This window comes from Phaseolus vulgaris, chromosome 1 (genome assembly GCF_051622355.1).
Source record: "Phaseolus vulgaris cultivar YP4 chromosome 1, ASM5162235v1, whole genome shotgun sequence".
NCBI classification, from domain to species: domain Eukaryota; kingdom Viridiplantae; phylum Streptophyta; class Magnoliopsida; order Fabales; family Fabaceae; genus Phaseolus; species Phaseolus vulgaris.
In genome coordinates, this window is record NC_143498.1 from 53,322,515 (window position 1) to 53,338,276 (window position 15,762).

Here is a 15,762-nt window from a genome sequence, read left to right on the forward strand (position 1 = left end):
TGCTAAAAGATTACTTTTAATACACATAAATACATTCTAATTAATTTGCATGCATATCCTAATTTAGAAAAATGCATGTGCTCATTTAGACGAAAAAGTGTCTTTCACACTAATTATGACAAAATAAATAATTAAATAATACTTTGAATGAATAAATTAATTTAAAAAAGATTCAAAATAAATAATAATATCTCATTTGAAAATAAGTAAAAATAAAAATTATATAATTAGATGTTGGAAACTAAAAAATATGTTATATTAAAAAATGAGTTATTATTATCAAATAAAATGAGTGGTAAAAAAATTGTAAATAAATATCTTATTAATGAAATATTTACACCAATTGATTAATTATTATATTTATTTTTTCACAAAAAATCGTTAACTTATTAATTTTTATAGAATTTGTTATTTTATATATATATATATATATATATATTTTTTTTTTTCTAGATTAGTTACTAGTCAATACTATAACCGATAAAGCAGTTGATAAAATTTTAATTTACAAGTTAACTTACGAGTTTCACTCAAACTGTTTTATCAAATAAGACATAAAATATTGGTTAACATTTATGATCGACAAATTAGTTAGATAAATTCTCAAGTTAGTCAATTTAAAATTATATGATAAAAATAAAATTTATATTATTATGTAATTATAATTTTAAAGTTTTTACAATAACAAATTATTAAAATTTTAGTACTTTTGTCTATATTTTAAAAATTAAATATAATTTTTTGACAAGTCATTTAATTTAAATAAATCCATCTATTAATTAAATTTAATTTTTATTTACTTTTTTAAAAATTTAATACGTTTACTTGTTCAATATAAATGAATCTTACATTAAATTTCTTATTTTCCAATTTTTAAACATTTTCTTTTTTTATTAAATTTTATATTTTAGACATCATTACTTACTTTGACATTTAAGATAGATTAACATCTCGAAATTCAACCACTATTCATCACATGAAAGTTTGCATAAAAAGGAAAAAAAATATAAAAATATGTAGGTCAAACCAAACTCATGCTAAAAAATATATAACTAAGCTCTCACATATATACCTTCTTTTTGTATAATTATATAATTTTTAAATATTCTTTTACTTCAACTTGTAATACATAAAAATGAAAAAGTAATTTAATAAATATTAAAAATATTGTAATAGTCATAAATTTAAAATAGATAATAATAAATAAAAATAAAATAAAGAGAATAAGAAAATATATTAAATATATTTTTTAAAAATAAAATAAGCTACATTATACAAGTGAATTAGCATATAGCTTATACCTTAAAAACTTCTTAGAAGAGTTATTTTAAGTTACCTTACCACAAAGTTATATATTTATCAATCTAAATTATAAATTACTAACTAATTTATTAACTATATGAAGTACAGTCTAAACATATATATCTATATGCATAAAATATGTTAAATATTAAAATTGATTAAATAGTCCGTTAAGTTTCACATTAAACAAAATAATTTACATAAACTTTAATTAGTATTTTTTTTTATAAATTTTTTTATGTTAGTCGTCACTATACAACTTGGAAATTTCAGCTAAACTGACACATCAAATAACATCAATAATTTTCTCACGGTAATTAAGACAAATATTCTATAGATTACAAAACATTTATTAAATAACATTAATGATTTTTTCACAATAATTAAGACAAATATTTTATAGATTACGAAACATTTATGTAACATTAGTCATAACCATAAATGCAACAACTCTATTAGTATTTAAGATAATTAAATATATAATTATTTTTTAATAATTTTCATGTAAGTTCATTAATAAAATATTAGCTCTCCTAGATCAAAAGTAATATTTAATGAGATTCATTACATCATGATTGAAAATTGTGGGTATTAAAAATATTTTTAGAGTATATAGAAAATGGTCAACACCCTTAACAATAAAAACATATACTTTATATTTTAATAAAATAATATTTTATTTTTAATTAAAAAATATTATTATATTATTGTAAAAAGTGTTAAAGGTATGTTAGTCTCAACAAAACTTTTCTCTAGAAGCAGAAAAAGTTAAAGAGGAAGACTTTTAACCATAACCAATGAGAGTTTGATTTGTTTGGTTTAGGATGTTATAAATACAATGTCTGGTTTGACCCTCCTCGAGCACAGGAACAAACGCTCACTTCCTCTCTTCTACACGCCACACTCACTTTCTTTTCTCTCTTTTTCTCTCATTCTTAATCTCAATCTCAGACATGGTTGCACCTGCTAGACCCCACTTTGTTCTCTTCGGATCCTCCATCGTTCAGCTTAGTTTCGGCCATGGCGGTTGGGGCGCCCATCTTTCTGACATCTACTCTCGTAAGGTACCTTCCTTCAACTACATTCATTTATTGTCTTTTCTTTTACCCCTCAACACTCCTTTCTTCCATTGTTCTTCTACAGTACCATTACAATTGCAGCATCATCACATGCATCCTTGCATCACATCTATCATATTGTATATGTCATGTTACGTGGTTTTCTCAACAACCTCACTGCTACTCTTTTTTTTTCTTTCACTTTTCTTTGGAGTGGCGCTTACCAATTATTCAATTTAAAACCTTTTTGCATTTTTGTGCAAATTGGGATCAAACATACGTGATTAGATGTTTTTCCATATGGGAATGGGAAGCAAGGTTTTAAAAAATGTCCTGCCACTGAAATTTTGGCCTCGACTCTTTTAAGGTTTTTGGGTGTTTGTCTGCGCAATTGTGGCTGCATCTCTTTGCAATTTCCTGCAATTCAAACCGCAACTGCAGCAGGTATTTAACTCTTTAATCCCTCGATGATGAAAATTAGCATCAAAATAATTCTTTTTCTCACTAATTATAACGAGATTGAGGGATTAAATTTGTGTCTTTTTTCTAATGTTCATGTCATTTGCTCTAAAGGATTCCAGTTTAGTCACTTATCTTATCTTTGACTTTTTGTCTCATTAGTTGAGTATAATATTTCAAACAAAGAAGTGAATTTGAATGAATTTACTTCTGTACATGAATTATTGTTGATTCAAGTGTGACACCATGATTGACTTCTCTGGAAGTATTACCATCATTGCACATGGCTAAGTATTCCCTCATTTGGGCAATGTTTACGTGAACTCGTAGGAGAAGAAAATAAGAGGAAGTAATGCAGTAAAATGAATCTAACATCTCTATTTGTTAAAATAAAGTTACAAACATTAGCTTATGAAAAAGGTCCAACATCATCCAAGACTGTTGAGGTCCATAAGTTGATAATAACTTGTGAGAGAAGCTTGATTTATAGTTTTTCGTTTCTTTTCTTTTCCTACACGTGCTTATTAAAAGTTTATCAAAATTGAGCCAAATGAATTCATTTTGGTTGACTTCCTTTGTGGTTATGACTGTCTTTGTCCTGGTCATGCCTTCAAATTTTGTATTTACCCTTCTTAATGCCCTCCTAAACGAGGCTCTGGATGATTACAAGTAGAAAGCCTGTGCAAAGACTGTATCCAGGCATTTATATTTCACAAGTGTGTGTAAATAGTTGATCTAAATACGCATGCACTCTCTTCTGTGGGAGTGTGTCCATATCAAGAACCTTTTTCTTTTTGTTTTTCCTTCACTAGTGAACTATTGAGAATGGTCATTTTTAAGTCATGATGATACAAAATTCTTGCTGTAGGCTGACATAGTGTTGCGAGGATACTATGGGTGGAACTCTCGACGTGCCCTCGAAGTCATGGATCAAGTTTTCCCAAAGGTATTGTACTTTAAAAGCAACCATTCACATGACAGAACTCAACTAAAATTATGCATTTGATGTAGCTATTCTTCACTTTATCTTATGTTTGATTGTGTTATGCTTTAGTTTAAAATGATGTATGGGTCATAGCACACAATTTCTTGAAATAATACATGATCCTTTTCTGGTTCTTAATGTATTTTAATTTCCATGTGGGATATATGTTGCTAACTTTATGCTCTCACAATTCATTCTTAAATAATTCCTTTGTTGTAGCCTATTATCCTTCCTACGTTATATAATTTGATTTATCTGACTCCCCAGGATGCTGCAACCCAGCCTTCTCTTGTGATAGTTTATTTTGGAGGTAATGATTCCATGGGTCCTCATTCGTCTGGCCTAGGCCCTCATGTTCCTCTTCCTGAATATATTGAAAACATGAGAAAGATTCTGATTCATATTCAGGTAGTTCTGCTATGTTAATTACTTGTTTTTTTTTATTAGTGCACATCGCCTTTCAGTAGAGACTGATATGTTCTCTTCAAGACACAGAGCACTAAACTCTTGATTTTGTCAATATGAAAGCTAAACCATTTCTTTAAAATGTCAAGGTTTAGGAAATAAATTGATTTATTGAAGGACCTTCTGTTGACAAACATAATGTAATGTAGATGAAAAACCAGCCATCATCACATGTATATCTTGTCTATCCTTGGTTCTCCAAAACTGTTACTCCCACATTACTCATTAACATAAATCAAATATGATTCGTACCAGTTATGGAATTTAGTTGCGCGAGGACGATAGTTTAACATGTCGGTTGGAGAATTAAGACGAGGAGGTGTCAAGAAAGTATAGTTTGTGGATAATAGTGAACACCCTTTGAAAGAGGCTGCATGTTGTTCTATTTCATTTAATGTCTTTTCCACATATTACCAAGTCAAATGAATTGGGTAAATATGAATAGAGAAAACACCTAAAAGAAAAAGATATCTATGAAAAAACTGAAAAATGATTTGCAGCAACGCAGCAGATTGTAACTTCTATACTGAAGAAAAATAGATCTTAGACATGATGTTCTTTGCCTACTATGATGATCATAAATGCATTTTTGAAAGTGAAACTATTATTTGTAATTTGACGTGACCATATTGACTGTCAGGGTCTATCTGAAAGGACACGGATCATTGTTCTCAGTTGTCCTCCTGTCAATGAGGAAAAAGTGCGTGGAAACACTAGGTAGCCTGAAGATATATTTTCTTTCACATTTTCAATTCTGCAATGTACATATATTCAGATAATCACCAAGTTCCAATCTTAGCTTTTTATTTCCCTTTCTTAATCAGTGGAGTTCTTAGTGAGTTGGTAAGAACCAATGAATTGTGCCAAAGCTACTCAGAAGCTTGTATTAAGCTATGCAAGGAACTGGATGTCAAAGTTGTTGATCTTTTTACTGCATTACAAAAGAGAGATGACTGGAGGAATGCTTGTTTTACGTAAGCTTCCTTACCTCCACGATTTATCTTTTATTTTTCTCAAATACTATGAGATTTCAGAATGGTGTGATGTTGCAGTCTAATTGTTTAATACCCAAATCCTTTAGTTGCTCTTCGCCAGTATTTTGTTTTCTTTGCAAGATGATTTAGGCCTGCAATCTTCCATCTTAAAGGCATGTTGACTGATGCAATCTTTTGGTTAATTTAAACCTGCATTTATCACTTGCTTGTAAGTTGTGACATTTCCTCTTCAATTCACTGGTTTTCATGTCCATAAAATTTAGTGTTGATCCTTGAAAGATTGGAATGACATTGATTTGGTTTTTGATCTTAATAGATAAATGATATTAATGTAGTTATGGGAAAGTTGGAGATTGCATGTTCTCTAAATTAATTGACATTAGATCCTCAATAATATAGAAATATGCCATCCAATTAGTCCCTAAATCCAAGGATGATTTCTGTGTTAATTTCCATGTCTGAGACATTTAATTGATGCACGTATCTCTCGGGAGTTAGGGGCCAAAGTGATGTAAACCAAACCTTCCACGGACCAAATGAATTTTTTCTCTAAAATTTATCTGCACTCCATGTTTAGTTCTAAAAAAAATATAGAACAGAGTTGACAATAAAGTCACAGGATGCTAAAACCAAAGTTCATATGATACTTTTTTATCTCCTTATGCTTGAAATTGTTGTTTATAGTAATGTCTTGTGAAATATATTAAAGAACAACCTTCTTTTACCATAGTCAGTCATAACATGTGAATGAGAATGATGTCAACAGACAAGTTCACCTAGACAATATTTATAATTTGTTGTCATCTTCAATGAATTTTGCAGTGATGGTATTCATTTAGCAGCTGAGGGAAGCAAAATCGTTGTGAAAGAGATACTGAGCGTGCTTAAGGAAGCTGACTGGGAGCCTTGCCTCCACTGGAAATCCTTGTCCACTGAATTTTCAGAAAACTCACCATATGATCTGGTTGCTGCTGATGGCAAAACTACATTGAATCCTTCTGAGTGGACTTTTTACAGAGAGATTCAGTGGGATTAGGTTGTTAGGTTATCGACTTTAATAATATCTATTTGCTCTGACCTCCATTCAGGACTCAATCTCTGTCTGCCAAATCCCACATGATTTAGTAGTTTCATATACTATTTACATTTTTATCAGACATCTTCATTAACTATTTGGTGATAGTATTGCCCTATAATTTAGATAATCTATGTTATTTTATGATGGTTCAGTTGAAAATTAGTTCAATAGATTCTTTCTTCCATATCTATCTGCAGATTTTATTGGTAAAATATAGAATTTGGAGTTTATTATGAATCTGGAGTGTATAAGGAATGAGACAATTCATTATTTCAAAACTTAACCTTGGTTATAGAAATTAAGAGCCTTGCAAAAAAAAAAACTGTGAAATTATGAACCTTAAAATACAAATTTAGACAGTTTTTTGCTTAGGCTGATCTTACAAAGTTTTTGAAAACAATAATATCTTATTTTAATATAACTGATGAACTTGAACTCCAAAATTAGAAGAATTTAGAAATTTGACGTGGCTATTTTCTGTTCTCATACATGTGGGAAGGGACAAAGTAGCCACTTATAGTCAACCATAAGAAAATTTGATTGCAACTTTTACAATAACTACAACTTTAGATGCATTACACATATAAAAACAGTGTTATAAATAGAGTACACATCTGTGGAAATATTTAATAATAGATATCTACTTATATTTTTTAAATGACAGTAGAATCTGTGAAAGTAAAATGTAAAATAGCAGAAGCTTTTGTTTTGTAGAATGTGATTGAAAAAAATGAGCATATGCCATATGTCACTATACAAAGGCTGCACCATTTGGAGACTGCGATGGCTTTTACAGTGATGCAGAGGCTAAATGTGTTACATTAATAGCTTGGCCTAGACCTTTTTATCCATACCAACTGGATCATGGTTAAGTACCTTGGTGTGCTGTCATCACCAGCCTCACTAATGATAACATCCTATTCACTCTGTCTATCTTTTTAATGCTTTAGGGTGGAGAAAACAAGAAAAGACACACAACTAATAAATAAATAAAAACATATAAAACCACTACAGATTTAAAAACATGAAAAATCTTACATTAATTTTCTGCACACAAAAAGTTATATATAATCAAATGATATATCAAGACATATTCTAAAATATTATATATATATATATATATTAAATAGCAATATTACACAATAAATGTTACACTTTGTAAGATCATAATTAATTATGTTTGTACTTTTAATAGAATCATTTATGTTAGTAATTGTTATTAATTCTTATGTTTTTTTATTATAATAAAAAAAAAATTATTTAATTTTTCATTAAAATACTCAATTTAATTTTTTTTCTTTTCTTTCTCTCATATTTTATCTTTTAATCCAAAAAGAAATGAAGTGTTTCTTTTAGCACCTCTACATTTTTCTTTTTCCACCCCTACATTCATGTGTAATTACAAAAGTATTCGTGAAATATTTTAAAAATCTTAAATTCTAAATCCTAAAGTAACGTGCTCTTTGATCTAAGAGTAACATAGGTTACCTCTCAAATATATCTAACTAAATTGATCTTTTCTTATTTCGTGGTAATCAAGTTCAAAATAACTCACTAACTTTGTTAATTCATTTATTTTTCAAAATATTTTCCAAAAAAAAAATTTAAACATAAATTTCATAGAAATCATGAAATTAGTTTTAACAATGGATGCATTTAATATTTTTTTTTTGTACTTCTCGTGATTAGATTTGTATTGTTTGAAAGCTTGAAGCTGGTTTATGTTGAAAATAATGTTTTTATTTTAAATTACAAAATAGTGATCCTAATTTTAATTTGCTTAATATTTTTAAAATTTTATAATGCAAACGTTGAGAAGAAAAGTTGGGTTTTCCAAATAATTAAAAATAGAAAACAAAATAAAAATAAGTAACAATTTTGTAATTAAAAATTGAAATTAAAATCGAGAATGATTTTTTTTATGTAGTTTTGCACGGAGGCGGCTAATCCGTATACGACAAATTTCAAACGCGCCATCACTAAAACTGAAATTTTGAAAACGCGCCAATATTCAAAATCACAAAAATTGCAAGAAAAACAAACCCTAGTTTTCTTCCCCAAAATCAAACGCCTTCCCTTTTTCATTTTCATCTTAATCACTTCGCCACTTCATTCTTTCACTTTGGTTTTCGTTACTTCGATCTCCAATTTCGTACCCTAACTCACTATCACAGTAACCCTAATCAGCACTCCGCAGTAGCTGTCGTGTCTGCTCACTTTGTCAGTCTCTCGCGGCGGCACGATTCACTCCGCCATAGCTCAGGTGCACTTCCTTCTTTAAGATCTAATGCATAACCGAACCGATGTCTTCTTATCAAAATTGCGTTCAAGTATTTATCCAAGATTCAAATCTTCTAAATTCTATTATCCTCTGCTTGCCATCTTTATGTTACGAAACTTTGTACAAATACTTATGTACACACGAGGTAAGGTTGAAGCTGGATTCTTTTCATGTTTTTTTATTTTGCTTTTCTGGAAATTGGGATGGTCGTTCCCTGTGTACAACCACAATCTGTCTAGAAAGAAGAAGTATTATTTAATTAAGGTAAAATACTGACGAATTAACAATGGTGCTGGCATCATTCCACGACATTGATGGTTTTTATGATTTTTGGCTGTGAGATTTTCGGCCTTGACTTGTGTAATAGGTCTGGGTGTTGGGTTGGTTTCATATTGATGTCTCGAATTGAAAAGGAGGTTTTTTTTGGCTTAAATTTCTTCTGTTTGATAGTAACGAGTTCCACAGCTTCAGATTGAGATCCTAATTGTAGAAACAAATTTCAACTTTCAACTAGAATTTACGTTTTTGCTTTGCTCGATTCAACTCTCCACTGCTTCCTCTACTACTGATTACTCTTGTTTTATTATTTTTTGAAAGTTATTTTCCCCCCTTTTCCATATGATATGCACACTTCAATGTTTTGTGGTTATGAGTTTCTTTTTAATTGAAGTGCAGCACCAGATGCTGTTGGCGTGTTTCATATCGATAGTTCAGTTTTTATAAAACATCAAAACTAGTGAATGAAGTTTTGTCATTTGAACAACAGATTCGGATTTTGTTTGCTTGATTTTGTTGTCTTTATGGTTAGTTAGAGAAGTTTTTTTTTATTAATAAAAAATAAGAGGGAACTAGTCATTCTAAGAGTAGCTCTAAAGGAGACGCTTTCCAATTTCACCTTTCATTTTCATGAGTTCTAATGATTAAGATAAGTTACTCGTTAAAACCATTAGATTTAAAAAGGAATGATAATGTTAGAGTTTCTCTTTTTGAATAACTATCTCATATATATTTTTTTAAATGTATGGCATATTTCAAACGTTTTTTTTTTAATTTTCAGTTCACACTTTCGATGAGTTAAGGGAAGTGCAGAAGCAGCAGGCAGGAGGATACGATGACTAACTACTATGATATTGATGATATTGTTATGGAAGAAGGGGTAGGCTTCAGATTCTTCATTTTTTCAAAATCTGCTGCCAATTGATATGCAAGGGAATAACAGTTTTGGAACATTCGAGTTTTTATAATTAAGGGAAAAGCTTTTCTATAGGGGAGTTATTCTTAAGATTTTGTTACGCATGATGTTTTACGTTGTTGCTAATTTTAACAGAAATCAACTATCAATTCATCGTCTATACAATTAAGATACAGAATGCAACCTGAATTTCTTATTCTAATACTACGGTTTGATATGTTCTGGTCACAGATTGTGTCAGTTATATTTCAGAAAGCTGCATCTGGAGTTGGAATAGATCCCAGTTCTGCAATGGACTTTGTAAGAGCCATTCACACTCATTTTTAGATTTCCAAAGGAAAGAATTATTTGCAGTGGCACTAGATACCTGCTCTGTAAGCTTAGTAATTTGACTTGACATTATATTGTTTGATTTTCAGATTGAAACAGGTTCAAAAGTTGAATTGCCTTTTTGGCTTGCTCACGAGTTACAGATGAGACAGGCAGTATCAGTCAACGTTCCCTCTTGTTTTGATCAAAAGTAGTGGTTATTTACCATCTTTTTGTTACTTATGAGTACTTTTTATCATATAATGGAGCATGCATGACGCTGACGAGTTCAGAGGCACTCTTTAAGTATACTTCTATTTCTGTTGCGCCTGAAATGTTTTGGCAGACATTTCCTGTTAATATCTTGCCTCATGGGCTTCAAAATGGATTTTGGAGCCTCATTTTTTTCTTATCCCCAATTTTCATGCTGGTTTTAATAATCAGTGCATGTTGTTGCATGGAACTTTGGGTAACAACAAATTCAATAATCAATGCACATGGCTTTCAAAGAAATAGTTAAGAACCGATATTGCATATGTATGCTAAGCTGCATTACCATTTATATCAAGCTGTACTAGAGGAATTTTGATGTCTCGAAAGTATCACATTTTTTTCCTAATCTTATATTTGATGATGTTTGACTTCAGAACAAGGCTAGAGATCCAAGCTGATTCGGCCGGTGTGGATCTGAGGTCCAGATGTCCATTCTTTTATGATTTTGGTTGCAAGATAGCACCCATGTAAGTCTTGCTTATGCTTGTATTTTCTTGCTTGCATGATCTGAACTAGCTTTTTATTTCTCTCGGTTTAAATTTAACTGACTTATTTTACTGTTTTCTCATATTTTGTTGATTAAATATTTTATTTCTGTCTAGGATGATAGTATGTAGCTGTCATGTATCACGTGTCATATCTAGATTGGACCTAGGATTCTGAAGCTTTTTGGTGTTACATGGTTCATGCAGCATCTCATTCAAATATTTATTATCACAAATTCCGTCATGAGTTCAGTCAACCTGATAAATGTAAGATAGCCAAATGTTCAAAAATTGGATTTGGTCCAGCAACTCGGCCCTTAATTCGTCATAACACATTAATAAAACAGGACAGAGAATATGATATGTGGTTTTGATTTTTAAGGGAGAGTATCCATGCTACAAATTTTTTTCCTTCCGGCGTTACCACAAATTTCCTGACCTTTTTACTCAAAATTGGCAACATGTTCTGTGTACATTCTTGATTTATTTTCCATTTATGGCAGAGTTGGCGACCGAACCATTGGGTTTCTGCTGTTGTCTGCTTTTAAAAGTAGGTATAAGGAAATTCTCACGAAGGCACATTCTGTAGCATTTCCTGCTGGTTCCAAATTTTGGACTATTCTTACAAAAGAAGAGATCAACTGTGAGGCGTTATCCTTGCTAAATGAAACTTGTGTGGTCACATCTCTTTCCCTCTTGAGATATTCAATTTAATTTTTGTTCTAATCCTTTATGATGTAGTGTATGAGACCGCTCAATCCGCAATGGCATCCTTCAAGAAGTGGCGAATGGGAGGGCCCAGATTTCAGATAGCTTCTGTTCTGGGAAAAAAGAGAAAATCCACTGAATAGTTTATTGGCTTTAACCTTGTAAGCATCTGTTTATGCCAATGTTATGATATTTATTCTGAATAGGTATAAAAATGTCAATATTTTAATGTGCATGTAGACTTAATACAAATAAAATGTGTTGTATTGTAATTTCCAATTACTGATACATAAACATAGAAGTGAATTTACTGACCACTTGTGGCTATCTTGTGTGCCAGTGATAGTTGAATCCTCTGTACCATACCACTGATCATGGGTTGTCCCTGCAATGTACTTAGGTGGCCCCTAACAGGGTGTTTACAGGTTGTATTGAGAAAAAGGATAACAGCCTAAGAATGTTCTTTGAATGGTACCATGGTTTTTACATTCAACAGATTAATTTAATAATTTCATTCCCTTTGCTGTGTTTTTTTTTTATAAAAAGTCTCCACTTATTTATCTTACCGATTAGTTTGGTACACGAATGGGTTATTACAGTTATAAAACATAACAATTTACCCTACATGAATATAATTCTCTAGAATTTGTTTACAGATGCCAATTCAGGGTCTATCTAGACACTTTTTCATAAACACTTTAGAAATAAAAAATATATTTTTAAATAATTTAAAATTAACTTATATACGGATTAAAAGTAAATATTTTAATAGTTTGTATAAAATAACTTTCTACAAATGAGTGTGTATATACATACATATAAACTAATTTTAGTTTTTGAAAAATATTTATGAAAAGGATAGTCCAGTTTTAATTATAATTAAATTTATGGCGTGTTTGTTTTCAAGCGGAGAAACATAGAGAAAATGTGTTCAGATAAAGGAAAAAAGTAGACAATAAAGTTGAAATCTCGAAAATTAAAATATCGTTATTGATGAGAAATTGACGAGAAATTTTCTTTTCAAATGAAGAGAGATTTGAAGGGGAAGTAGTATATAATCGGTTAAATTTTTTAATGCAATCAATTGTCTCTTAATGTAATATATTATATTTTATTATAATTATATTTAGAATTTTATTATATTGAAATTAAAATGTTAAATTAATAAATAAGATAAATTTTATTAGCTTAAATTTTGATATTTTATAAATTAATTTATTTTAATATATATTTTATTTTGAAATATAATTTGTTATTTATTAAATTTTATAACAATATTTTAATTTTAATTTATATTTTTTAAAATATTTTTATATCAAATTATTTTTATATGTATATAGTTGTTTTATTATTATTATGCTGATAAAAAAAAGTTGTTTTATTACATTAACCAAATCAATTACAATCTTTCATTCATTTACTCATCCTCTTAATATTGTTTCTTTTTCATTCAAACAACTTTATTTTTCTTTTCTTTTCTACCTTCTTTCTCAAATACTTAAAAAAGATAACCAAAATTAAAAGACACTGAAAAGTAAAAAAAGGAAAGTTTATGAAGATATTTTTTGATCCAAGATATTTTGGTTGAAATTGAATGTAGTTGATGAAGTAAACAATGACAGAGTGAATAAAATTGATAACATAATTTATCCCTATAACTAGTAAGGTTCTTTTCTGTGTTGGGACCAAATATGTTCCCTTCTTGATTTTTTCGTTTGCAGGTATATATTCGTCTTCCATCTTTTTTTTTTTTTCCTTTTTAGGCCTAACAACTGTGGGAGATATTTTGGTGTATCTATCTCAGTTGTGTGGCGCGTGAGACATGAAATTAGATATTTTATGCACTTTCCAATCCACGGAGGCAGAAGCATGCTTCTTTTAGTCCTCGTGGCAATGCACTTTTCGCTTTTTGCATCCAATCCTTTAGATATTTTCAACCTAATGCTTTCCCCACTCTCACCTTTGCCGCGTGCAACTTCCTCAACATTTTCTTCTCTTTACCTTTTTTTAATGGACCACCCATAGATTCACTTCTGCATTTTCTACGAGCATCCACTACTTTTTTTTAATATAAATAACCTAAAACTTTATTTTAATTCACATTACTCGAGTTTTAACATTTTTTTTTCTATTTTAAAAAGTTTACTTTTATTCCGATTCTAACCATGCAATCTCAAATCGTTCAGAAGTCGATAGGAAGAACAATTTATACATTCTTTCCTCCTTCAACTTATTAAGACGTCTTTTAAAAATAAAATTGTATCAGAATACTGACTTTAATATTTCAGATGTATTGATTGACCCTAACAATGATATCTCTCAAATTTGATATTGGAATAACTTTTATTTATCTCCGATTTTTAAATTTTCATCTATTATTTCGAATTGAGTTACAAATATTTTATTTTTATTCAAAAACTCTATAATTAAAACTTTGAGGCAACATAGAAAACACCCACTTTTCCTTTTGAAATCCTAACTTTACATTAAAATCCTTCGAATTTTATTAAATTTATACTACTTCTAAACTATTAAGATATTTTGTATTCTAAACTCACTATAAAACTCTACATATTTGGATTAAAATTGTAAATTTGGAATACTTAGATGAAAATTTGATAAAATGGACAAACTTGATTTTAAAAATGGGAAAATTTTAATTGAGTAAAAAAAAGTTAAAACTAAGACGTGCTTAGTTCGATCAAGAGATTTAAAAAATTGTAATTAAACCTTTTTCGTCCAGGGTTCACAAAAATATACCTTTTAATAATTTTATAAAGTATCGTTACAATAAATTATAGGGTTTTATAATAATTATTTGAAAAGTAATATAATTTTTTTATGTTTGTATTTTTTTTTAGATATTTGAGTGTGTAATAAATTAGGAATTAAATTGAATAGTGATTTGATTAAAGATTTATGAAGTACAAAACACTCATGTAAAGTGGGCCTAAAGTAGTATTCAATTGAACTTTTGACTTTTTCTTCCTAGATCTATCTTCCATCTGTAGGTGTGCTGCACGCGCCAATGGATAGTGAATAGTTTTGTTATTATCTCTCTCTGAAATTAAAATAACAATATTTTCTCAAGATTAAAATGAGTTCAAATATTTAATAAAAAGAAAAAATTGTCCTTTTAATTATTACATTTTAAATAAAAAAACAAATACATATAAATTTCATAATCAAACCAAAGATTGATGAAAATTGTTTTGACCAAATTTTGGAGTATCTTTAAGTTTAAACTAACAACTAGGTCTTAAAAGAAATCTCATTGAATTTTAACATTTTAATTATAAATAAATAAAAATAATTATGATATTTATTTAATTTTTAAGTTATAAAAAACTGAAATACAAGGAAAAATGAAGGAATTTGTAAGAAAAATCTTAAAAAGAACGTATGGTGATGAAGCAATTTAAAACAAAATCAGATATGGTGAAAGACTTTTTATAAAAAACATATATTAAAATAGTTTTACGAGTTAAATTTAAAATTAGGCAATGACATGTTTGCCCTTGCAGTGGTGTGTATATATAGCATTGCCCCGTCCCTTGTGAAGTCACAAAATGTGTAAACCAACAAGACTTGGTTGAGTCGTCTCTGTGTTTCATGCACAGCACATGAACTCATCTTGCTCCGCCGCAGACTCCACCATGGAAGACCTCTCCAACCACACCCGCTCCAAGAAGCACCTCCGCCGCCACAACAGCCACCACCCCGCCGCCACCACGGTGAGCACGACCACCGGGGAGTCGGAGGACGGCGACACGGAGGCGTGGGCGTCCCTGAACAAGGGGTTCCGTCAGGTGCAGTCGGTGCTGGACCGGAACCGGCAACTGATTCAGCAGGTGAACGAGAACCAGCAGTCACGGATGCACGACAACATGGTAAAAAACGTGTCCCTCATTCAGGAACTCAACGGCAACATCTCGAAGGTTGTCTCTCTCTATTCTGATCTCAACTCCAATTTCACAAACGTTTGCCAACACCGCTCCAAAACCCCTTCCAAATAAAGCCACTCATGGTTTCTTCCTTTTTAATTGTGTCTGTCTCTCTATCTATATATGTGTCTGTGTCTGTTGTTGAAGATGAAGATTTGTGATGGTGATTTTGGGCTTTCTTTCCTCATCAATTGTCAATAAGGACGGTGAAAAGCGAAGCATTATATC

At 30.1% G+C, this 15,762-nt stretch overlaps 3 protein-coding genes across 4 annotated transcripts; all 3 read left to right on the forward strand.

Annotated features, from left to right (window-relative positions):
* Positions 1 to 2,057: 2,057 nt before the first annotated feature.
* Positions 2,058 to 6,501, forward strand: LOC137815070 (SGNH hydrolase-type esterase superfamily protein). Of its 2 annotated transcripts, XM_068618102.2 has the most exons (7): positions 2,141 to 2,361; positions 2,728 to 2,804; positions 3,688 to 3,765; positions 4,072 to 4,212; positions 4,910 to 4,986; positions 5,094 to 5,243; positions 6,087 to 6,501. In XM_068618102.2, exons 1-7 carry the CDS (start codon positions 2,256 to 2,258, stop codon positions 6,298 to 6,300), a joined length of 843 nt encoding a protein of 280 aa, XP_068474203.1. In that variant the 5' UTR covers positions 2,141 to 2,255; the 3' UTR covers positions 6,301 to 6,501. The 2 variants fall into 2 exon arrangements, with proteins under 2 accessions (XP_068474204.1, XP_068474203.1); XM_068618103.2 differs by lacking the exon at positions 2,728 to 2,804 and having other exon boundaries at positions 2,058 to 2,366.
* Positions 6,502 to 8,345: 1,844 nt separating this feature from the next.
* Positions 8,346 to 12,107, forward strand: LOC137815071 (DNA replication complex GINS protein PSF3). Its single transcript, XM_068618104.2, has 8 exons — positions 8,346 to 8,605; positions 9,681 to 9,779; positions 10,047 to 10,115; positions 10,235 to 10,335; positions 10,772 to 10,864; positions 11,386 to 11,525; positions 11,624 to 11,751; positions 11,931 to 12,107. Exons 2-7 carry the CDS (start codon positions 9,735 to 9,737, stop codon positions 11,731 to 11,733), a joined length of 558 nt encoding a protein of 185 aa, XP_068474205.1. The 5' UTR covers positions 8,346 to 8,605; positions 9,681 to 9,734; the 3' UTR covers positions 11,734 to 11,751; positions 11,931 to 12,107.
* Positions 12,108 to 15,167: 3,060 nt separating this feature from the next.
* On the forward strand, positions 15,168 to 15,747 carry ELF4 (EARLY FLOWERING-like protein (DUF1313)). Its single transcript, XM_068618108.2, has one exon. It carries the CDS (start codon positions 15,214 to 15,216, stop codon positions 15,604 to 15,606), a length of 393 nt encoding a protein of 130 aa, XP_068474209.1. The 5' UTR covers positions 15,168 to 15,213; the 3' UTR covers positions 15,607 to 15,747.
* Positions 15,748 to 15,762: the final 15 nt, after the last annotated feature.